The 24,439-nt window shown below is 46.6% G+C and overlaps 2 protein-coding genes across 8 annotated transcripts in view; one reads left to right on the forward strand and one right to left on the reverse strand.

Moving 5' to 3' along the window:
* Window positions 1-619: 619 nt before the first annotated feature.
* On the forward strand, window positions 620-14,387 carry SNAPC5 (small nuclear RNA activating complex polypeptide 5). Of its 7 annotated transcripts, none has more exons than XM_059697645.1 (4): window positions 620-775; window positions 2,215-2,304; window positions 3,077-3,211; window positions 13,846-14,387. In XM_059697645.1, exons 1-3 carry the CDS (start codon window positions 686-688, stop codon window positions 3,191-3,193), a joined length of 297 nt encoding a protein of 98 aa, XP_059553628.1. In that variant the 5' UTR covers window positions 620-685; the 3' UTR covers window positions 3,194-3,211; window positions 13,846-14,387. The 7 variants fall into 7 exon arrangements, with proteins under 7 accessions (XP_059553628.1, XP_059553648.1, XP_059553658.1 ...); XM_059697665.1 differs by lacking the exon at window positions 13,846-14,387 and adding an exon at window positions 13,218-13,355; XM_059697675.1 differs by lacking the exon at window positions 13,846-14,387 and adding an exon at window positions 12,919-13,178.
* MAP2K1 (mitogen-activated protein kinase kinase 1) overlaps window positions 5,868-24,439 on the reverse strand; it is a 77,551-nt gene continuing 58,979 nt past the window's right edge. The window contains exons 6-11 of the mRNA XM_059697630.1: window positions 15,889-16,013; window positions 13,315-13,516; window positions 11,991-12,055; window positions 7,963-8,024; window positions 7,597-7,642; window positions 5,868-6,888 (exon numbers count right to left, since the gene is read on the reverse strand). Of these exons, the coding sequence (XP_059553613.1) occupies window positions 6,775-6,888; window positions 7,597-7,642; window positions 7,963-8,024; window positions 11,991-12,055; window positions 13,315-13,516; window positions 15,889-16,013 (614 nt within the window). The 3' untranslated portion in view covers window positions 5,868-6,774. The remainder of the gene's footprint in view (window positions 6,889-7,596; window positions 7,643-7,962; window positions 8,025-11,990; window positions 12,056-13,314; window positions 13,517-15,888; window positions 16,014-24,439) is intronic.

The following is a 24,439-nucleotide window of genomic DNA, read 5'->3' on the forward strand; positions in this document are numbered from 1 at the left end:
GTTGGAAGTGGGAGTACTGCCCCACCTGAAGCATTTGCAGCTGGACACGAGCTTTAGTATTTTGTTAATCCTTACCCTACGATGTTTATCAATTTGAGAAACATGGATGGGTTGCCTCCCATAAGCACACCCCCCTCCCCTCCCCCCCCAACGGGGGACCAAACAGCAACGTAGGTATGTCCTGACCTGAATCGAACCCACGACCTTTTGGTGTATTGGTAAATGCTTCAAGCAACAGAACCAGGTCAAGGGCGCTACTTGAGCTTTTATTTAGTTACTCCTCACGGAGGATGTTTTTGCATTGATTTTCAGGGAGAGTGGAAGAGAGGGAAAGACAAACGTGAGATCAGGGAGGAGCCTGCAACCAAGGTACAAGCCCTTGACCGGAATCAAACTGAGGACTCTGGTCTGCAGGCCGCCACTATCCACTGAGCAAAACCGGCTAGGGCGATACTTCAGCATTTTTACCTTCAGATTCTTTATGGCTCCAACGGCCTGTGCTTTAGGAATCCTGCTCATTACTCCAGCCTAGTTTTTATAACCTTAAAAAGCCCCACTTTATGCTGGGTGAAGCGGGCAGGAAGCGCTCGGGCGCACGTGCAGCCGGCCTGCTGTTCCGGTTCCGGTAACGCGGCTCGGTGACGTCATCACAGAGCGCCCAGCCGCCGGGGCGTGCGGAGACGCGATGCTGAGCCGGCTCCAGGAGCTGCGCAAGGAGGAGGAGACGCTGCTCCGGTTGAAGGCGGCACTGCACGACCAGCTGAACCGGCTCAAGGTGACCCCGCGGCCCCCACCGCCCCGCCACCCCGGCCCGGCTCTGCGCGAGCCCCGGGTGCCTGCAGCGGCCCCCTGCGGCTGGTGACCCTCCCTCACCAGGCGGTTGGGGCGCTGATCTGGTGGCTTGCCAGCCCGGCAGGCTTGTTTTTAAGATGAAGGCCCACCTCAGAATCTTGACCCTGTAGGTCTAGGTTGAGGCCCAGCGTCTGCACGTTTGGCGAGTTCATTCCCACACCGACACTCCAGAAGTGCAGGGAGCTTCGGAAGTGCCACCTCCCGAAGGCTCGTGTTGATGTTCCCCGCCCACCGGCCTCTTCCCCGGGGCTCGCTAGGCATTTACTAGCCGCTATTTCCTCGCTCGTATTGCCGCTTGAAACAGCTCTCGTATTGCAAAGCTAGAAGAGACTCGCACATTCTCCCATTGTGCGAAAAAGGACCACGAGGCCCGAGAGAAAAGACTTGTCGCAGAGTTCCCAGTCGCTTTTCTTCCTGGATCTGGTTACTGAATACACGGCTTTGACTGGGAGGAGAGATTTAGGCCCACCAGGACCTCTCCCCAGATCTTTGCGTAATTCAGCCTCAGTACAATGATCCTGATAACTCCTGCTGCACCCTTCTTCAGGATTTTTTTATATATATTTCATTGATTTTTACAGAGAGGAAGGGAGAGGGATAGAGAGTTAGAAACATCCATGAGAAACATCGATCAGCTGCCTCCCTCACACTCCCTACTGGGGATGTGCCCGCAATCAAGGTACATGCCCTTGACCGGAATCGAACCTGGGACCCTTCAGTCTGCAGGCCGATGCTCTATCCACTGAGCCAAACCAGTTAGGGCTTCTTCAGGATTTCTAAGTCCAAATGAAAGCCCTTTGTAAACTGAAAAGCTTTGTACACAACTGTGACATATATCAAAATAATACGCACTTTTCCTCAGGACAGTTGTGATAGCGTACAGTTATTTACGTTCTCAAAGCACCACAAGACCTGCAAAGGCACCTAAAGAGTGTGTGTGTGTGTGTGTGTGTTGATGATGACCTCCAAAGCCTAAATTTCTTTATGCTCCTGGAAACACTTCCATTTTTCTTGCTTCTCTAGGTAGAGAAGCTCAAGCCTAAGGAATCTGCCCTCAGTGGCATCAGAAGATGACACTTGGCTTTTTAAAGGGCTCGCTTGTGTCCCCCCCCCCCCCCCCCCCCCTGAATCGCTTGATCTGGGCTAGTGGATCATTGCTCAGTCAGAACACCTGTGCACCCCAGAGGATGGGGCTGGAGGCTTGCTTTGGTCATTTTCTTAAAAGGCAGGGAAAGCTTAAGATCTGGGAGCTGCAGGGAGATTCCACTGTTTTCACTTATGATGCCAACTTTTTACAGCATGGATAGTAAATTTTTCCACACCAGTGAAATAGTAAGGAAAATGTTAATTCTTCTTTTCTAGGTTGAAGAATTGGCCCTCCAATCAATGATTAGTTCTAGAAGAGAGGATGAGATGCCGTCTTCTCCAGCTGCACAGGAACAATCACATGATGTAAGCTTAACCAAGTTTGGGCCTAGGGAGCAAATGCAAAGTCCATTCTGCTGTGGGTGTAAATTACATTATCAAGACAAAAGGACTCTGGGAAGTACTGATAAGAATATTCTAGTTTGATAAACTGGCTATTCGATATTGCTGTTTTAGTCAGGGAACAGCCTTGCTGGTTACACCTTGATTGATTTAATATTGACTTATTAATTCGGTACTTGTATTGCCTCCACATCCTAGTCATCCATCCTCGAGTCTAGTTACTCTAATGAACCCAGGGAGAGTGGAGATCTTTGCAGGATATGTCAAACCTCTTGCTGCTCCTCAAATAAGTTTGGGTTCAAAAATAATGTAGCTTCAACTACAAAGCATAGTGCTAAAAAGTGAGTTCTAATCCTCATTGTGTCCTCCTCTTACCAAATGCCCACTTTAAATCAGTAAAATCATCTTTCTAAATATACCATAGTTTAGCAGCTCTCTCTGTTGTGTGTGAAGCCACTTAAACCCATTTGAAAGCAGCATAATTCTTACATAAGAAACACTGTTGTAAATCAGGTAACATTCTGTCAAATCTAGGGCATTTATCCTCCCATTTTGGCAATGCGGGTTGGGGTGGAGGGCGGACAGGGTAGAATTTGGAGAAACAAGAAAGTGGCCATACCTCTTAGTGGTAAATACTGGGAATGAATACACAATTGCTATTTGGTTTTAAACCATTTTTAAGAGTTTGCTGTTTTGAGACTAGTGCTCTCCTAATTCACAATGTCCTTGGCTAAAGCAGATGGTGGTGCATGTAGACAATGAAGCATCCATCAACCAAACTGCACTGGAGTTGAGCACAAGGAGCCATGCACCAGAAGAGGAGGAGGAGGAAGAAGAAGAATCAGATTCATGAAGTGGGGAAAGAGCCAGGGTTAGTTACGCAAATTAAATTTCTAAGTCGCAGAAACTTTCTCTCTAAAGTATTCTTGCCCTGGGCCCTATGGCTTACTTTAAAAGGAAGCAAGACCTTTAGGAGGATGTGTATAATAATTCAAGTTTCAGAATGCTTTAACAAAAATTAGTGACATATAGAAAAGCAAAGATGCAGTGTCTTAGCATTGAGCAATATGGGTGGTGCCGTGTCTGTATTCTGGTCAGATCCAGTAGTTGTGTTCAAAACAGAAGATTTCCTCTGAAATGCTATTGAGCAAGTCTGGCATTTGCCAAAAGGGCAGAGTGTAAGTACAAGGCAGCCTTTTCAATCAACAATGCCTCTTTTAAGCAAACCAATTAAAGGTTGTTTGCATACCATTGAACGCTTGTAAACATAGCTAAAGTCTAGGAGAGAAAGATGACAAGGAGGACAGAACACCACTTGAGAGCACCAGATGTTGCCACCTCTCAGTGACATCACAACATACTGCCACTACGGACTGTTTTGTGTGGCTGTAATCACTTCTAGGTTGAGACATCACAATGATAAAATGTGCATAGAAATAAACTGTAGATGAGTAGCCATCATGCAGCTAGCTGGTTTCGATAGCAAAAGGGGAGCGGATCAGTCCCTCCTCTGGGGAAAACAGGCCAGCCAACAGGATGGTTTAAAACCCATTTCTGAACTTCGGAAGAAATGTTCCATTAAGAAGGAATCACTATGCTTGGGAGATTGGATTTTTATAATAAAGAGATGTTAGTTACAGAAAAAGTGTTTGTTAAAACTTCGTGTTTGAAGTGGAGATTTATTTCTGCATACTGTCCCTTTCCCATTAAATGTACAGTTAAATAGTTACTTAACTTTATAAAAGTTATTTGCCCCGTCCATGCAACAGAAAAGCCAAACAAAACACAAAGAACCTCCTCAAGCAGGACGTCTTATGTAACTGTTCCAGAAGAGAGAACATGGATATGTTTGTTAATCAACATTTCATTAAAGTTATTTTGAGCTACTCTTATAGGAAGTAGCAGGAAGTTTAAATGAACATGCTTCTCAGAAAACACAATGTGAAGATAGTTTTCCATAAAAAGCCTCAAGGCATACATTTGGGGGGTCTAACTTAAAGTATGAGCATGGGTTTCTAAGAGCTAGAAAATCTGATCGCTTGCCCTCTCACATCTTTGCAACTCTCACTTTCCCATCTGTAAAATGAGGGTATTTGTACCTGCTCTCGCGATTTTCACAGGTTCCTGTGAGATGCTAATAATATACTGAAAAACCCTACTACTGTTGGTGTTTCAGGAAGAAGTTTGAGGAAGGAATTTGGCATGCAGAACTCAACATAGCAGGACTGACGCAGGGAGCATCATTCTTGAGAATGAGATCTTAGTAATTACTGGAAAATAATCCTTTACCTCTCAAAATGTAGTACCTTTGGATATGAATAGAGAATTTAAAAACACCCCTCAAAAGATACAGGTTACATCACTCCTTCCGTCTCAGACAGAATTTACCCGCTTTAATGAGACATTCTCAGTAGTGGTTGCATTTTACCTGTTAGCAAATGACAGTATGAGGAAGGTGTGGGCCTTAAACCTCAGCCTGAATATTTATGTCAAAAATTATACGGTAGACTGTTGACTTAGAACAGATATTAGCCTCATAGCAAGAAAAAAATATTGACTATTGACTAGCTAAGGCAGCAGTATACAACCCTGACCAGTTTTTAAAATACTGGCCGAGTTCCAAGCTCTGATAGATCTGGAGTGGAACTATCTGCTCAGGAGATTTACCCAAATTCTGTTTTTAATTTGAAAACAAAATAGGCTTTTTGTTTTTAAATATACAGGGTGTGGCAAAAGTAGGTTTACAGTTATTTGTATGGAAAAACAATGAACATCTGAATAAACTTGCGTACTCGCAACTGTAAACCTACTTTTGCCCACCTGTATATTCACTTTGGTTTTCTATATTTTTTGGTTTTCTTTTTTTCTGCCCTGTCAAAAAAGAAAATGAGGTCTGAAGAGGTGCTGACCAGGCAGCCTCACATGGACCTCAAGTTCCAAAAGTCACTTTCCAAAGAAGGAATGGGTACCAGTGGCCAGCTCGGATATAGCTTTTTTTGTGACCTCACTGCCACCTCACAGACATAACAAAACTAACGCCAGATATTCCTCCTCTTCAGAAGGTGTAAAGTGTAACTAGTGAAAGAGGGAAACCATTGCTCAGTGGAGCAAAGCAGCATGGACAGACCATCCCAGTGGAGGTTCCAGTGCCAGCCAGGCACTGTTCACCACCAGCAAGGCGCTCCTGCGAGCATGCGGGCAACCCTCCCAGCCCACCCACTTACTGCTTTCCCTTACATAAAGAGACAGAAGGAGCAGATGGGATCTATTCACAGGTCCACACGAAAGGTGGCTGGAAGATTCACAGATTAGGGTGGTTGCTGAGAAGAGTTGGATAAAGTCCAAAGATTGGAATTTCAGGAAGCCCTGTTAGTTTAGTCCAAAGCGGTGACGTCCTCAGTGTGGCATTTTCACCTTTCAGACCCCCTTTCTCTCTTTATCTTTCCCCTCACAAATAATGCTTGGCTAAATCACCTGATTTCTTATGTATTAGAGACACCACAAAAGTAGAAATAAATCTTTCAGCCTTTTAACTTGATAGTATATTTATTAGAGTAAGAGATTAGATTTGTTAAACATTTGCATTAAAATGGTTAAAAGGATTTTCGTACAATTTGTAGGCACTGTACACACTTGTTTACAATAGCATCATTACTTGGATTTGGGGAAAGGTAAATCGCATACATTTTAATGCCTTGATACACTTGTAACGTTCAAAGTAACTCCATTTTAGAAACACTAATCCAAACTTAAAGAGACAGATACCACTAAGTATCCACATAGTATATTTAAAAATAAATATAGAAACATAACCAGAAGTCTATAAATCATCAGAATAGACAGACTGGTGAAGCCCCAATTATCATGGCAGTGAAGGGCTCTGACTAGATTTTGATGGAAATTGCTGAATTCTATACCAAAAGCAAAAACATAATAAAATACCATGACATACACGTTCTGATGCTTATTTTCATAGCAGCAAAGCATGCTTCACATGCACTGCCTGTGAAGGCTCTCACAGGGCTCCTTCCTCAAGTAGAAAGAAGGTACGCCCAGCAAGAATGAAGTACCACCAAGTATCAAAAGAATCCCCCAAAATACAGGTGGCCAGCCAATCATGGTGAGGGGAGAGCAGTGCAATATTCAGTAAGAAAGACTACTCACAGTCGCCAAAGTTTCACTGTAATTCAACGTTGCACATGTTTTGAACATTGACACACACAAAACAGCCCCAAGCACAAAGCCAATCCACTTAGGGAATAATAACAGAATAAGGATGGTAATATTAAAAATGACACAAATAGAATTTTGGCACATGCTGAGTTCATCCTTTGTCGTATGTGAAATGCAATCTGAACAGAGGCATGGGAAAGGCCCGAAAGCAACATGACATGCCACTGGGCAGGGACTCGCTCTTTGCTGTTTCCTAAATGCTTAGACACCAGCCGCATGGGTTGGTGTGCTGGGCTGGTTAAGGCCGATGGTGGAGCAGAGCCAACCTGCAAAATCCACTTCCTCAGCATCAGATCTCTTGATAAAAGCATGAACCTGCATGTGAGGAAAGAGAGGAAGTGTTGTTAAAAAACACACCAAGAAACCTGTTAGGTCTAGAGCTTATGCCACATCTGGAAGGAGCTCCCAAAGCCTGCCCTGGAGCAACGGTGGGGGCCAGAAAAGCAGGGCCAGCTGAAGAACAAAGGTCCAGCCCTGCCTGGCTCTGCCAGTCACACCAGCTGTGAGGCCTGGGGCACTTTGCTCACTTCCCTGAGCCCGCTCTCTGAGCTGTAACATAGGGATAATAGCTCTGCCTTCAGTGTCTCACTCCACTGTTCGAAGGAACAAAGGAACTGATGGACTTGAAAGGGTGTATTACACTGTACAGGCTCTACAGCCACGTAAGCTCATATTAGTGTTAGTCCTTCCCGACTCCTCCGGCTCCCACCACCACCAAACAGGAGGAGGTAAGTGCAGATGGGGAGGAGCATCGGGGAGGGTGCTGAATATAAGGTGAGACAGTGGAAGAAAAAGACCGTCCCCGTGACTCCTGGACTCCCGGGTCTGCAGGGCCACCCGTTTCTCCTTTGAACTGATGGGAGGGAGGACAGAGGGGACTGCGATCTGGTATCCCGCAGCAGGGCCAGCTGCACTGCCGTGATCAAGGCAGAGCAGAGAATGGGCTCAGGAAGTACTGGATGGATGACTGACAGAACAGATGAATAAACAGGTAGTATAAGAATCTGAAATAAATGGACTTACCATGAGTTGCTTCAAATCTGCTCTCTCTGCAGGGTTTTTTATTAAGCTTAAAAGGAGAAAGATAACATGAGAGCTGCTGCCTAGAGCTGCTTCTAACTCCCAATTACTTCTGTTTGCCGCCTGTGCTCCCCACACCCCATAGGCTCTGAGGAGTGCCTGAGCCTTATTCACCTTCCTGTTTGTAGCACAGTATCATGCCCACAGAACATTAATAAATGCTTGCTGAACTAAGGTCAAAAGGCACTATGCCAATCCATGTAGAGCAAGTGCCAAAAGTAGCGGCTATTTAACCGACTGCAATTGTCAGGTGGGGTGGGGAACCTTACAAAAATGGGTACTCTTCCAGATAACAGGGAGCCAACTTACCATTTATTCACAAAATCTTGAAATTCCAGACTGAATACTCCACTGGGCAGTTTTGGAGGAGGCTGCAAATACATGTCAACACATAAGAAATGGCAGGCCTGCTGCCCTGGCCAGTGTGGCTTAGTTGCTTGGAGTGTCATCCCATACACCGAAAGGAGGAGGGTTCAATTCCCAGTCAGGGCATTTACACGGGGTTTGGGTTCAATCCCTGGTAAGAGTGCATATAGGAGACAACCAATCGATGTTTCTCCCTTCCTCTATCTCAAAACGAATGGCATATCCTCAGGTGAGGAATAAATAAAACAAATCTTTAATAAAATAAATAAATACATAAATGTTTGGCTTCCTGCCCCAAGCATCTCTCCTCTCCAACCCTGTCTCTGGGCAGTGCTGCCTTTATCCAGTCAAGGAAAGGTCAAGGGTCAGGGCCAATGGCTGGCTGCTGGTGGAACCACTGGTCTCAAACCAGTTAGAACCACTCACCTGTTTAGTTACTGAACAAATCACGGTTCCTCCTGAGTTTCAGTTTACCATTCTATAAAACGAGGAAGGCCTCATGGCCTTTCCCCCTCACACTCTACGACAGTAAATCTTGGAATGTGGCGTGGGAATAGCCAGCAATTAATAGCAGCAGCTAGGGGCATGTGCAGCCACCAGGCACACTCCAGCTCAGGCAGCACCTGTGAAAGTCACTGAAGGCTAACTAGCTAAACAAAATGTATATCCCCCTTCTAAGCCCTGAAGGAGCAGAGAAAGGTTAACAAAACATTAACTGGCAGAGGCTGCGTCTGGAAGAATGTTAGCTGCATGCTCACTCCGGGAATGAAGCTGTTTGCAGTCACCAGAGCAAGAACACTGGCCACAGCTCATTTTCCAAGGGTGCACGGTGGACACCACTCAGGGCTACCAGGACAAGGCCCTGCAGCACCCTGCTCCTATGCACCACACAGCTCAGAAAACATGACCCACCCATGTGACCTGCATTGGGCTGTGTGCAGCTTCCTTGTGAGATGACACCCAGACCCAACCCAGGATGCCATTGTTCTGTTGGGTTGCCCAAATAAACAGGTGGTTCAAGGCTAAAAGTTAAATAATAACACTACCAAAAATTCTAGCCTAGCCCTCTTCCCCTGAATGCCTTATAAGAACAGCAGGTGAGCCCTGACCGGTATGGCTCAGTGGATAGAGCGTTGGCCTGCGGACTGAAGGGTCCCAGGTTCGATTCCGGTCAAGGGCATGTACCTTGGTTGTGGGCACATACCCAGTAGGGAGTATGCAGGAAGCAGCTGAATCGTTTCTCTCTCATCGATGTTTCTAACTCTCTATCCCTCTCCTTCTCCCTTCCTCTCTGTAAAAAAAATAAGTAAAATATATTTTTTAAAAACAACAGCAGGTCGCCCAGCCGGGTGTAGCTCAGCGGTTGAGCGTCGACCCAGGAACCAAGAGGTCACTGGTTCGATTCCCGGTCAGGGCACATGCCCAGGTTGCGGGCTCGATCCCCAGTGGGGGGCGTGCAGGAGGCAGCCGATCAGTGATTCTCTCTCATCGATGTTTCTATCTCTCTCTCTCCCTCTCCCTTCCTCTCTGAAACAATAAAAATACATTAAAAAAAAAAAAGAACAGCAGGTAAATAAGCCTAATCTGAGGTCAAGGACTAAAACCCAGCTCTTAGACCCGCCCTGCAGACTGCTGCTGAGGGAAATATGAAGGGAGCATTCACGGGTGAAACCAGAGCTTGGCCTCCAGAGGCCAGGCCCGTGCTGAGCAGGAGGGGGCCAGGCAAGGGAGGGAATGTGCACCAGCAGAGCGTGAGGTGCTTGCACCTGTCGCCACGCAGCCCAGCCTCCTGGGAAGTTATGGGGGCGTGGGGGGTGGGAGGAGTAGGTGCTAAGCGAGGAACAGCACTAGGTGGGAGGAATCTGAGCCACTTTCATCCTGGAGCCTGTTTCCTCACCTATATGAAAAGACAACAAAACCCATTGGGCCCGCCCAAGCAGTGCTTGGAGAATGATTAGGAAAATGTGAAAATATGGAAGAGAGCAGTGCGTACTAGGCAACTGGCAGCTCATGTATAACCTCAGGCCCTCTCTTCCCTTACCATGGCTCCCAAGCACCACTCTCAGCTTAGGTCCCAGCAGAGGATGGCTTCCTGACTACCACCAATGCAATGCACACGGCCTTTTCTGCGTCCTCAAGCAGCCAAGATCAGATCCTGGACTTCTTTTCTATGTCCCATGGTGCTGAGCTTAAAGCTGGGCAGTCAGGAAAGAGAGGTCAGTTAACCTCACTAGACTGAGCCAGAGTCAGTGATTTATTAACTGCTAGGGTGTGCCAGGATCTTCCCCGTTGGGTTTGTCATAGATGAGGGGCCTCTATGAGCCTTTGGGGATCTGGTTTTAGAGAGCAGTAACGAAGCATGAAGTGACTCCACTGGTCTCCTGAGGACGAAGAAACAGGATGATGCCCTTTCCTATGCACCCAGCTGAATGGGGCCTTCAACTGCCTTCCAAACACGCCAGCGCTTGTGCATACCGTCCACCACCCTGCTCCTGAGGCCAGGAGCGCTGCCCTGTCCTCAGCCCCAGCCCAGCTCCTCCAGCCCTGCCCCCCAGCCCAAACAACCATGGTGCTAGTCCATAGCTTCCCGTACCCCCCAAACCCACCCAAATTTGATGAATGCTTATCAATCTCTTCCTTCCTTCATCCCTCTTTTTCTTTATTTAACCATTTAAAATTTTTTATTGATTTTTAAAGGGAAAGAGAAACATCAATTTGTTGTTCCACTTATTTATGCACTCACTGGCTGATTCTTTTATGTGCCCTGACTGGGGATCGAACCCATAACCTGGCGTTTCAGGACAAAACTCTAACCAACTGAGCTACCTAGCCAGAGCTATCACTTTTTTCATTTAAACATACTGGTATACATATTTACAAATAATATGTATTCCTTGTATTAAAGTCAGCTAACAGCGACAAACAAAAAGAAACCTTTAATCATCTATAATTCTATCTGTATTGTATTGATTTTCTAGACTTTATATGCACATATATGCATATATACTATTTTTAAAATTGATTTTTAGAGAGAGGAAAGGAGAGAGTGATTATAATATACATACTATTTTATAATCTTTTTTGCATGCAACAATTTATAGTGAATATTCTCCATATTTCTACGCTGTAATTTTTTATGTTCATTTCTTAATTTATTTTATTTTATTGTTTTAATCCTCACTCAGGACATGCTTAGAGAGAGGAAGCAGGGAAAGGAAAAGGGACAGAGAGGGAGAGAAAAGGAGGGAGGGAGGGGGGAGGGGAAGAGGGAAGGAGGGAAGGAAGGAAGGAGAGAAGGAGGGAAGGAGGGAAGAAGGGAGGGAGAGAAACAGCAATGTTAGAAACACTGAAAGAAAAAAATAGAAAGAAACATTGATCAGTTGTCTCCCATATGCTCCTGGACTGGGGATAGACCCAGCAATCCAGGTATGTGCCTGACTGGGAATCGAACAGGCAATCTTTTAGTGATGGGACAGGCTCAACCAACTGAGCCACTCTGCCCGGGCTGTTCATTGCTTTTAAATGGCCCAAGACAAACCTTATATTGCAATTATAAATGCATCTGTTTGCCTCCCCTACACAATCTAACAGTCTTTAAGACCAGGGACTTTGGATTTCCCATCTTTGGATCTTCACCACATTCCTGCCATCCCCCAGTCTTTAGCACATAGAACATGCACAAGAAATGAAGACATGAGAATGTAAATGGGTAAGGTGGAGGCTCCTGAATCTGAGAAGAGAGGAGGGACTCAAACTTACCTGAAGATGTTCCCTGGGGAAGGGATTCCTGCAGCCTCTAAACCAGCAACTCGATTCCAAAAGCATGATGCACAAAGCAGAACCCATGATCCTGGGTCCCAAGCAGCCCATATTGTGGGAACGACTCACGGGTTTCCCAGTCAATTCAACTGTGAGTTTTTCTTAAGAGGACCAAGTAGATTCCATGGTCAAGGAAACTATGCAGTACTTACCTCGTTGACTATGTAATCCAATAACTCAAAAATTGCCATGGGCGGTCGGCTGTCCATTCCATAAGCTACAGATTTTATAAAAAGAAAGAAGAAAACACTTCTCAGAAACAGACAGGGGAAGTCTTTGCCAGTAAGAGGCTAGGTGTTGGTCATGGATCCCGGGGACCAGTATAGGGTAGTGGACAGTAAAGAGACACAACAGCCATGATCAGGCCTGAACACACACGGGACCAGCAAAGGTCACAGAGCCAGGCCAGCCATGGTATGAGTCTGGGCTCTGCCACATCAAAGGTTTTTTACTTTGGGCAAATTAACTGTCACTGAGCCTAGTTTTGAGCTTTGGATAATATTTATGTCTGCCCTTCCTTATATTGAGAGAGGAGCAAATGAGATAATACTAAACAACTAAAAAGCTTAGTTTTAATTCTCCCTGAACTTGTTCTTTTTTTTTCCTTTTATATTACCAAGTCACAGACCAGCCTGAGGGGCTGCAGCCACCAGCCTCTCCAGTGCTTCTCCCTTCACACATGCCCTCTCCCGTGTGGGCCTTATGAGGATAAAGACCAGGTCTCCCTGGTCAGACAGGATGTCCTAGCAGGACCTCTATTAGAAGATGGCCGGGCCAGGATCTTCTGAGTACCAGCTTTACTTCACACTATTCAGGTTCAAAGAGGCAGGCAGTGCTGCACAGTCCTCACCACCTCGGAGTCAGAATTGGCCAATCCCAACTGTATGTGGCCTTTGCAAGTCAAGCACTCTGTGCCTCAGTTTCCTCATATCTAAAATAGAGATTATAATAGTGCTTACACACAACTGTTATTAAAATTAGGCAATGGTAGGTAAATCCATGGAGACAAAATAGATTGCTGGGGATGAGGTGGGGGGAGTTGGGAGTGAATGCTAATGGAGATGAGGTTTCTTTTTGCAGTGACGGAAATGTTCTGGAATTACACAGTGGAGATAGCTGCACTACATGGAGGAATATACTAAACACCACTGAACTGAACACTTTAAAATGTGTGTTTTATGTTATATGAATTTTATCTCAGAAAAATAATCTACCTAAAATAAAAAGAAGAAATTGTCATGACTTAAAAATTAGATAATGCACATAGGTGCAAAGTGCAGTGCTGGGAACATAGCAGCATTCAATAAATGGTAGGAAGTTGTTGGTTATAACAGTAATTTCCTACACTTACCTGGAGACTTCTGCCCTGCTCCCCCCAGCCCCAGCCTGGCGTCCTGAGACAGGAAACCAGCCCTCCAGAAATGACCGACAGTAAGCGACCCCCCACTCCAAGCTGGAGCACACCATGACACTCACAGCTAAGAGGCCTCCCAGGGGTCCTTGGCCGGGGTGGTGTCTCAGCCGCATCTCCCTCCACCTGGCACCCAAACATCAGCTCCAGCTCCTTGGCATCCGGAGGAGGGATGGGATACCTCCCAACCGCCATCTCCACCAGAGAGAGCCCCATGCTCCAGATGTCCGACTGCACCGAGTAATGGGTCCCCTGGAGTCTCTCTGGCTGCAGGAGAGACAAACCGTTACAAACACCTGTGAGCCAACCTGGGCCCATGCAGAAGAGGACTGGAGTCCCGCAGTGGGAGCCTCCAGACTTCCTGCCCGGTGAGACTTGCCTGCACTGCAGGAGCGTGGGCTTCCCCTGGGTCTGCTGATACATTTCATTTTCTTTTGCCCTTTCCTCTCCAGAGGTCACATGCCATGTTAATACTTCCACTAACCTACTGAATTTGGCCTTCTGCCTGTCCCCAAATACTGTGCTTACCAAGTCCTAGCCAGCTCTCATGGCTCTGACCCCTCCTCAATTCTCTGTCTCCCCTGTAACCTGCCCAGAACCGCATCCAGCCCAGCTGTGGTTCCAGCGCTGCCCAGCCTGGCCACCGTCCTGCATGGGTGGGCACTCTGTCCAGAGACCAGCCTGAGAGGCTCACCTTGTTACCCGAGTCTGAAACATGAAGCTTCTGGAACATGGGTCATGAATGAGATGGTGCAGTGAGTGGAAAGAAGTTCGAAGCCCAGCTCTACCAATGACTCACTGCTTTTGGAATGGCAGAAAAGCAAAACGATCTGGGTTCAGAAGACATGGGTTCAAAGCCCACTCCGGGACTTCTAAGCTACATGATCCCGAGCCTCCATTCCCACATCTATAAAATGGGGGCTGGCGATGATGGTAACAACAGTAATAACATAAAATATGCGCCCTACTTACTAGGGTGATCAGGGAGTTCAAAGCAAACGAAAATACAAGTTGTATGTTGCAAAATGTTGTATGAGTTGTTACTAGTGGGAAGAGGCAAAGAAAAAGAATATAGTGCTATATAAAAGCATTATTTGAAATAGCATATGTATTTCAAAAACTATAAAAATCCTTATTCTGACCATCATACTTTTTTTTTTTAAGATTTTTAAAATTGATTTTTAGAGAAAGAGAGAGGGGAAAAAACATGATGTGAGAGTGGAACATCGATCGGCTTCCTCCTGCATGGCCCCTTTCGGGGGTCAAGCCCGAAACCCAAGCATGTGCCCTGACTGGGAACTGAACAGGCAACCTTTCAGTGCACTGGCCAACACCCAACCAACTGAGCCACACCAGCCAGAGCCATCATACATTTATTTAGACAACAAATTAACTTCTCCCATAGGATTTTTCCCTAACTCCAACACTGGACTACTTTGGAATTGACCACATAACCACAAAAACTCAAACCACTAAACAAACCCCTGGATCAATAAGTCCCAGAGCCTGCTAATTAATTTTGAATTTGAGAGTTGGCAGTTGAGTGGCCCAGTTTTTAGACATGTAAGGACTAAGCAATGAGGGGATGGCAGAGAAAGCGTTCTGAAGGGCCATGGGTTTCATGTTTAAGACTGTGGGCCACTGGAGTGGAGGGTGGAGATGTGGGTCAGCACTGGTTGGGCGATGTCAGCAATGACTGGAGTTGTGGTGGGGGAGGGGGCAGGCGAGAAGAAATGAAGATGTGAACATGAACTTCCACCAGGGAGGCCTGGGACAGCTTACAAATCCTACCTAAGAAGCAAGTGAGGGAATGCGTGCAAAGGGAGACTGACTAGCAAGAAAGAGATCTAGCTTTCAATCCGGGCTCGGCAAGGTAAAGCAAGCAGGTCACTTAACCTCCCTCAATCTGGATTTCCTCAGCTCTAAAATGGGAACAATCACATGGATCAAATGAGATCACCCAACGATGTAAAAGTGCCTGAAAGATAACTCCTAAAACACTCTCTGTTCAAAGACGCCCGAGCCTCTGTGCCTGGCCCTCCAATCAGCCTGCACTCGTGTTCGCCTCCTGCTCACTCTAACGCTCCTCTGCTCTGCTCCACTCAGCACTCACCCAGTCAAGCCTCCCCTTTCTGAGTCATCCGAAGGAGCGTGCTAGCCACTTCCCACCCATTCAGTCAACCAAACATTCACCCACTCACCAACCAGCCCCCCTCAGCACCCACCCTGTGCCAGGCCCTGAGCCAGAGCCTGGGGACAACACAGACACCTACAATCGTATCCCTGCCCCAAGAGCTTGCTGTATGGAGGAGGGAGGAGAAGAGCTGGTGCTGCCATGGTTGTGGGCACAGCCTGACACAGAGCTCTGGTGGCAGTGGGAACCGCGGAGTTGGAAACAGGAGGGAAGACCTTCATGACCAGGCCCAGAACCCCAATTATGCTCAAGGCCTATGAAAGGCTAAGACCATCTATCTCCCTGTTAGACTGAAATCTCCTCAGGAAGGGACCATAATGCTTCACCACTCATTTCTCCCCCAAACCCCCCATCACCAGGCTCTGGCTCCACAGGAAAAGACACCCACTTAGTTCCTATCCCTGACCAGACCAGAAGCTTGAGAAATGGAACCCATTGCTCATACCGACATGTAGGACCTTGTGCCCACGAAGGAGTTGGCCATGGAGTCGATGAGCTGCCCGCTGACTCCAAAGTCACAGAGCTTGATCTCCCCACGGGAGTTCACTAGGATGTTAGAAGGCTTGACATCTGCAGGGAAAAGAAAATTGAAAAGTAGGCAACTGCCCTGAGCGTGTGGCTCGGTTGGCTGAGTGTCATCCTGTGCACCATAAGATCACCGGTTCAATTCCCAGTCAGGGCACATGCTCAGTCCCCTGTCCGGGTGCACACAGGAGGCAACCGATCAATGTTTCTCTCTCACATTAATGTTTCCTTCTGTCTGTCTGTCTGTCTGTCTGTCTCTCTCTCTCTCTCTCTTTCTCTCTCTCTCTCCCTCCCTCCCTTCTTCTCTCTAAAGTCAATAAAAACATATTTTTTTAAAAGTAGAAAAGAAAAAGCAAAGTAGGAAATTGACAGAGGTAGGTTGGGGAGAAGAAGAGTCAGCATTCCACAGACAGACCAGCCCTGACCATGAGTCTCAGGACATACCCCTGCCCCCATCAGAGTCAGCCCTCAGACTGCAAACACTTGATACCAAGACCTCCTATTCCCCCCATTCAGGGTTCGAGTAAAGACTGTCAGGAGAGAAAATGGCAAGCTGCTATAGAAGCAGAGCAGAAAGCCAGGATATTTCAACTCTTTGAGAATCCCGACTTGGCCAGATGACCATTAGAAGGAGTCAGTCACCATGAATAATCAAGATTTCAAAGTCTGTTGCTTCAACCGTTCCTTTTAGCAGAGCACGTGGGTTTTAGGAATATGCGTGGCAGTGGTTAGGAGCTATCATGATTCTTTCACTAAAGTCATTTCCCTAACAGCTTACACAGCGGTATCTACCTGTTAGTCAAGGAGAGCTGGAGAACTAGAAAGGCCTGGAAAACTGCTCCTCGCTGTGGTCAAGGCAGTGCCCCCTGGACCAACCCCATCCCTCTTCCCTGCACACAGACCTTCCCACTTCCTGCCCTCGCTGCCCTGGTCACCACTGCTAGTGCACCGTCTCCTCTAATTCAAGCAGCTGACCTGTAAAGTGGGCAGACCAGGGCCAATTATTATTCTCATTTACAGGTGGGAAAACTGAGGCTGGGTCTTTGTAAAGGTCCCCAGGCTAGGACTTTGTGGGCAGACATCAGCAAACATGAGACCCACTCAAGAGCAGGCCACACCCAGGGACAAAATCATAAACCATGACAGGGAATCTTTGTCAGAAGTAATAGAGACACTATATAGAACATCAGAGAATCAGGGTAAAAACCAAATCCCCGTAATGCCAACCTACCAGAACTGCTATTAATATTTTATTTTTCCCTTTAATACTCTCATATGAATGTATTTATTTTTAAACAGATTCTAACACCTCTATTTAAGTATTTTTCCAAGAATAAATTGGAAAAAAAGATCACCCTTTCATATCCCAGTAAGTCCTTCCCCTACCCCACCCCTGCCTAGCCCATCATCTTCAGCTCAGGTGGTGTCATAACCACAGCACCCCTCTCCACCTACCATCATCAGCTCCGAGAGAGGAATGTTGGCTGTCTGTCTCACCACTGTAACCCCAGCGTCAGGACAAGACCCTGGCACATACCAGGTGCTCCAAAACACAGTGAATGAAATATTTAAATTCACAATGTACCAATGTACACACTCCAAGCCATCTGAGCAGTCTTTCTAAGACCCAGCCCTCATAATGTCATAGGAAACAAGACCTTTCCAAACTCCTCTGCAACCCTGTGGCTCGTACATACAGACTTTCAGAATGTAGGCATCAGAAGTGGCCTTAGAGATCACCTGGCTCCTCCCCTTCATGGTGGCGATGAAATGTCTAAGGCCCAAAGGAGTCCAGGGACTTGGCTGAGGTCACACAGCAAAATACTGAATGAAGTTGGAATCAGAACTCAGACCTTCTGATACCTAGACCTGTCCTCTTCCCACCTACCGTACTGCCACATTACCCAACTGTTCCACTTATTCACATAGGTTCACTGAGCACCTACTATATGCCAGGCACCATGCAGGTATCAGGAAGACAATAGTGAGCAAACTGATCATGTCTAGTGTAAAATGAAGTATACATTTTAGTGTACTCGAGGAAACAAACTGACAAACCAATGTGTAACGTCAGATAGTCTCAAGTACCACGAAGAAAAGAAAAATAACAAAACCATGAAACAGCACAGGCAGTGGAGGTGGGGTGCTGTTGTGACAGGGCAATGAGGGAAAGTCTCGCTGTGGAGATGATCCTTGAAGACAACAACCTGGATGAAGTGAGGGACTTGTGCGACCTCCTGGGGAATTACTTCAAGCACAAGGGGAGGTTATAAACGTTAGGAGGTCAGGGACTAACCTTTCTTTTTTCCCAGGCCTAACATTAGGACAAGCCCAGACAAACACTTTCAACCACGGAGGTCCTCCTCTCCACAGTACTGTCGCCCTTCTCAAACAGATGTGGACGAAAGGGGCCACATGCTAACCTGACAAGCTCAGGGGAGGCCTGCATGACGGTCTTGCAAACTCAGAGACCTAAAGTAACCACAAAAGATAGCCTGAAATTAAACTTTAACTAAAAGCAGTTATGGTGGGTAGTTACATCCTAGGCCGGTATCTTCATTAACAAGGTCAACCTTTACCTTAATTAAGCCTATCTGTCTTTTTGCATCTATAATAACATATCCTTGAAATGTCTGGGTAACTTGTAACTTCCCTTTTTCTGGACCCCTTGGGGCACAACCTAACATGCCTGGGTGCCAGGACAGATACCACAAATTCCTTCATTGTTATCATGTTAATTGAACCTGCACCCACCTAAGTATGTGTCTATCATTTTACCTTTTATCCAATCCCAGGGGTTTCCCCCACTTTGTTTTCTCCCGCCTCTCTAGTCTATCACCAATGGATTTCATGTAACCCACCTACGTCCCTTCCTTTGATTGCAATCCTATATAATAAAAGGCTAATATGCAAATCGACTGAATGGCGGAACAACCAGTCGCTATGACACACACTGACCACCAGGGGGCAGATGCTCAACGCAGGAGCTGCCCCCTGGTGGTCAGTATGCTCCCACAGGGGGAGTGCCACTCAGCCAGAAGCTGGGCTCATGGCTGGCGAGCGCAGCGGCGGTGGTGGGAGCCTGTCCCACCTCTGGGGCAGCACTAAGGATATCCGACTGCCGGCTTAGGCCACAGGCCAGGCTGAGGGGACCCTCCTCTGCCACCCACACCCTCTTACCCCCCGAGTGCACAAATTTCATGTACTGGGCTGCAAGTGTATAAATATAGATGTAACCCACTATTCTCCAGAGCATTATTTCAATTCGTTGAGGTTCTGCTTCCTGGCTTATGTCTACAGTTTGGCTCAAATAAACTCACAAAAATTCTTTACAGGTTTGAATGTTTTTATGTTAACACAGAGGACAACGACTAACCCCTAGAGTCGGTGTTCAGTGTGTGGAGAGTGACGCTGAGTACCTGGACAGAACTGGAAGAGCGAGGCGTGTGAGGTATTTGCTGGGGCCCTGCGGGGAGAGCACATGGGAAGCATGGGCCTCTCTCCCCCACTCCCACAGAATGCCACAGCCCTTTATCTGGACCAGCCCTCAGCTCCCTCGCCTTCCAAATACTCCATGGCCTATTTAGGAATGGCCTATTAGACCTTGTTTTAAAGCATAAGAGCGGCACTGGCTAAAGAGACAAGATAACTTGTATGCAAAGCCTGACCCTGCCACCTACCATACATGCGGACTTGAGCAAGTCACTTCATTCACTTCTCTAGTCTGTGATCTGCCCATCAGTAAAGTGCAATCACAGCTCTTGCCACCTCACCAGATGGAGACCAGGATCAATCTAATGAGGTGTGGGCATTTACAATGCTACAGGAACACAAAGAATGATTCTTCCACAGGCTGCCCTCCAAGACAAGACAGCCCCAGCTCCTCCCATCCCCCAGTGCCCAGGACTCCTTCCTCTGCTGGCTCAGACGCTTCCCTCCAGGCTGTAGCTGCTCTTAGGAGTGACTGCACTGCAGCTGTAGCTGTATCTGTAGCTGGCCTTGTGTCTGATTTCTATTCACATGGCAAGCAAGCCTCCTTTTTTTCAAAGTTATGTAACACATTTTCCTCCATCCCTGGCTGTCAACAACAGCTTTCCCCCACCTGCCCCAGGGAACAGCATTGCTTGGGAGGCTGCAAAGATCCCTGATGGGGGTAGGGTCAGAAAGGAGCAGAGGGAAACCCTAGGGGCATTTTCCTGCTTGGACCACGTCTGTCCTAGGAGCCAGATGCACTAAACATGGCCCTCCTGGTGACCCGGAAGCCTGACAAGGAGGTGCTTGAAGACGTGGGCACACTAAATCCCTCAACTCCAGAGCATGTGGCTGGGGCGGCCAAGCCGGAGCAAGCTCCTCCCTGGCAGCCCCAGCCACATGGGGCTCTTCTCTGAAGGCACAAAAGAGGTACATATTAGACAAGATCAGAGAGAGAGGTTCCCTCTGTCAGCATCCACATTTGCTTTCTACAATCGCCTCCTTCCTCTGTTCCCGCTCCTCGTATCTTCCCCCTCCAGCAGGACAGCGCCTACAGATGCTCCTGTCTGCCTTAGAGTGCAGTCCAAGCCCCTTGGCCTGCCTTTCCAAGTCTTTCATTGTCCCTCCTTTCTTCTCCACATCTCACGTCCATCTCCTCTGGGCTCAGGCTTGCCTGCCTCTCTAATGTGCTGTTTTTTCCTGGCACCTGCATCTAAAGCATCCTCCTCTACCACCCACCCTTCTCCCTTCTACTTCTAGATGCCTCGTTCTTCCCAGCCCCCTTCCCAATGTGGAATACTTTCCTGCTTCTGGAGCCCAGGGTTTAATTGGCTTCCTCCCATATGTCTCCTAGCAGCAACCTTAAATATTGTTCAAATCATAGGCCCAGTCTCTCCCTACTTGGGTTCTCCAGGCCTTGGGTTCTCTTTCTGACCCTTCAATATCAAAAGAGTGAGGCTAGGGCCCTAGTTGGTTTGGCTCAGTGGATAGAGCATTGGCCTGCAGACTGAAGGGTCCCTGGGTTTGATTCCTGTCAAGGGCACATGCCCGGGTGGCGGGCTCAATCCCCAGTAGGGAGCGTACAGGAGGCAGCCAATCAATGAGTATCTCTCATCATTGATGTTTCTGTATCTCCCTCTCCCTTCCACTCTGAAATCAATACAATAATAATAATAACTTTTAAAAAGAGAGTGAGGCTAGGAGAAGCGTCAGCACCTGGTGGGCTAGGCTGCATTCTGAAGGAAGCACCCACCACCCCGCTAGGCTCCGGGGCTGACAAGCCTCCCTAGGAAACCCACCAGATGCTAAAGTTTGATATTCTCATCCTGTTCGGACTCTGCAACAATGAGGATGGGTAATCACCCTTTCTCCAAAAACGAACCAGGAAGGTTTAGGGAAAACTAAGAGGAAGAAAGTATGTTTTTCTCTGATATTTTCTGTCCCAGAAATAACCAAAGCCCCTTGCGCCCTCCCCCTCCCCCAAGAACATATGACTTCAACTTAATTTCTAAGCATTTTCTACCTCTCTACAACAAGAGATTTGAATTAAGGAAGTTAGCAGGTCATTTTTTTATTCTATAAACACCTATAGAATGCCTGCACTGAGCTGTGAGTAAAAAGGTTATAGTCCCTGTCCCTGTCTTAAGGCCACTGCTACTAGAGACATAATCAAGCATATATCCAGAATGCATGCACACGTGTGTGACAGTAAGAGCAATGGCCAGGGCACTATGGACTCAGCTAGTCTAAATCCTTTTAACCATCCAGGACCGATGCCAAGGTGGCAAGGCCCCATCAGGCAGATAAAGCAGGTGAGTATCAGCCCCACAGGGTGCTATGTTTGAGTAACCACATTATGTTTGGTTTAGGCTAAGGCTAATATCACAAGATGCATTACCTATTAGAGGGGGGAGGCAAGATGGAAGAAGGTAGAACATGGAGGAACGGAAAGGCAGAGGAGCAGGGCAGGCAATGGGGAGCGGAAGAGAAACGGGAGAGAAGACATGGAGGGAAGAAATGGGGGCCCCAGGGAAGCAATCTGAGGACAGTTGGACACTAGACTCTGGCTCATCTGTGACAATGGCTGAATCCAAAAGTAAGATAATCTTGGATAAGTGAGAGTTAAAGGTTAAAGAAAAAAGGCAAATGAGATTTTAAAATTATGTCTCGTGGCTTAAAATGACCTCTTCTTAGCAACCCTGCAGACCCTTAATAACCCTTCTCTAAAGAAGAAGAAATAGAAGGGAAAGGTAGCTGACCCTCATAAGTCAAGTAACAGTCTCCACAGAGCCACCTCCAGTTATCTATAGCCTCAGGGAGCTAATTAAGCAGCAAAGTTAATTAATTAAAATTCAGAGAAAATCCCAAACCCTTCAATTAGCCATGACCTATAACCTCTTTTTCCCACTCAACCTTCCCCAAGAGCATTGAAAAGTGGCTCCAGCCTTCTCCCTTCATTGCCTTCCCCTCTCCCCTCTCCCCCCCTTTCCCATTTTGTTCCCGAGGCTAAGCAAAATGAACAGAGCTGAAAGTAGGGTGGGAGGATGGGAGGCCAGCAAGCCCAGCAGACCTGGGAAAATGCCACAATAGCTCTGGGTCAAAGAGCACCTACTATGCCAGGCCTTCCCCTCCCCCTGTCCCCCAGGCCTTTTAAATATAGCGTCTCCTTTAATTCTCACAACAATGAGAAGTAAGCATTAAAAACCCTTGTGTGGAGATGAGAAACAATATGGTCCAGAGTCCAGGAGTTACCCAACAAAATTACACAGTGAACTAATGGCAGAGGCTAGAGTAGAACCCATAGACTCTTGAGTGATTGTCCAGAGCCTAGGTAATCTGGTTCTAGACAACAGATCAAATGGCAAATCCTAGTGAGTTGTACTCCAAAGTTTCAGAAAAGCCATGATTAAGTTGTAGTTGAAGGTGGTCAAAAGGTAGAAATTTCCAGTTATAAGATAAGTAAGTCCCGGAGATGTAACAGTGCTATAGTTAATAAATACTGTATTGTCTATTTGAGAGTTGCTAAGAGAATAGATCTTAAAAGTTCTCATCACAAGAAAAAAAACTATGTATGGTGATAGATATTAACTAAACTTATTGTGGTAATCATTCCACAATATATAAATATATCAAATCATTATGTTGTACACCAAAAAAAATCTCAATTTCTAAACACTGTGGTTGGGGAAAGGGCCACTCACATAGCGAGCTTTAGCTGGAATAGGATCTGACTTGGGGTAGGGTGACATCTGGTTGTGAGAGAAAATAACTCTCTGCTCTGGCTTAGCGAGTGCATGCTTCCTTCTGAGCTCCAGCTCCTTATCCACCTTGACAAGCCTAATGGCAGGAAGCAGCAGGGATTAGAGGTTGTTTCCCTCCCACCTCCTTCTGATTGACAACCGGGTTCAACAGGGAGCCTGGAAGCGCAGTCCAGGTCCTGACAGCAGCTGTTCATCTCTCAGCACTTTCAGGAGTTTTGCAGCCAAGCCCAGTAGCTGCATTGAACTTTCTTCCCTCCCAAGACCCACTGATTCTGAAATGCATTATTCTCGGCCTTTGTGCACCCCCCTCTGCAAATTCACTACAGCATTTCTGACCCAAAAGCACACAAATGCTGACAATTAGACAGGAGAGGGTGCTGCAAGAGTCAGAACTTGGCTTTCACTAGCACACACCATTCTAAGAAATGATCTAAGTTTTTAAAATAGGATGTAACAAAAACCAGACCAACACAAATAGGGGTTACACTAAAGAGAGAAACAGAGAGAACGAGGAGAAGAAAAGCAAAGGGGGGAAGAAAAGGAACGAGGGACAGTAAAGGAAAATGCTTATGGGTCCTAGATTCCTGACCTCTCATTTCTAATAACCCATAATATTTGGCAGAGCAGCCCCATTTTACAGATATGGAAATTAAGGCTCAAGTGAAGTTCCTTGCCAAAGATCATAAAACAACCTTTCCATTAAAAGAACATGCCTTAAAGTAGTGTATTTCCACCCAGCTGGTGTGGTTCAATGGTTGAGTATAAACCTATGAACCAGGAGGTCAGGGTTTGGTTCCTGGTCAGAGCACATGCCTGGGTTGTGGGATCGATCCCCAGTGTGGGGCATACAGGAGGCAGCTGATCAATTATTCTCTCTCATCATTGATGTTTCTATCTCTCCCTCTCCCTTCTTCTCTGAAATCAAATACACACACACACACACACACACACACACACATATAATATATACATACACACACACACACACGCACATATACACAAACATATCACAAATCTATCAGAAAGCCAATCAATCCCAGTGGGCAGGAATACAATGTTGGCTATCTGGAATACTCATCATCTGCCATTCAAGAAAGAAAAACTAGCTAAAAACCTGTTTGAGCTGCTGAAGACCTACTTACTTTGCTCAGAGGAGGAGAGAGAAAATAAAGACAATGGTATAGAAAAGGTAGAGGCAGGCCGGAGATTTGTTCATTTTTAAATGGAGTAGGAGAAAAT

Source organism: Myotis daubentonii, chromosome 1 (assembly GCF_963259705.1).
Source record: "Myotis daubentonii chromosome 1, mMyoDau2.1, whole genome shotgun sequence".
NCBI lineage: Eukaryota > Metazoa > Chordata > Mammalia > Chiroptera > Vespertilionidae > Myotis > Myotis daubentonii.

Bases quoted from the DNA above. Each gene is read 5' to 3' on its own strand.
- SNAPC5 (XM_059697645.1), top strand. From the start codon at position 686: ATGCTGAGCCGGCTCCAGGAGCTGCGCAAGGAGGAGGAGACGCTGCTC. The intron at 776-2,214 runs GTGACCCCGCGG...CTTCTTTTCTAG, and splicing joins ACCAGCTGAACCGGCTCAAG to GTTGAAGAATTGGCCCTCCA. The intron at 2,305-3,076 runs GTAAGCTTAACC...CCTTGGCTAAAG, and splicing joins CACAGGAACAATCACATGAT to CAGATGGTGGTGCATGTAGA.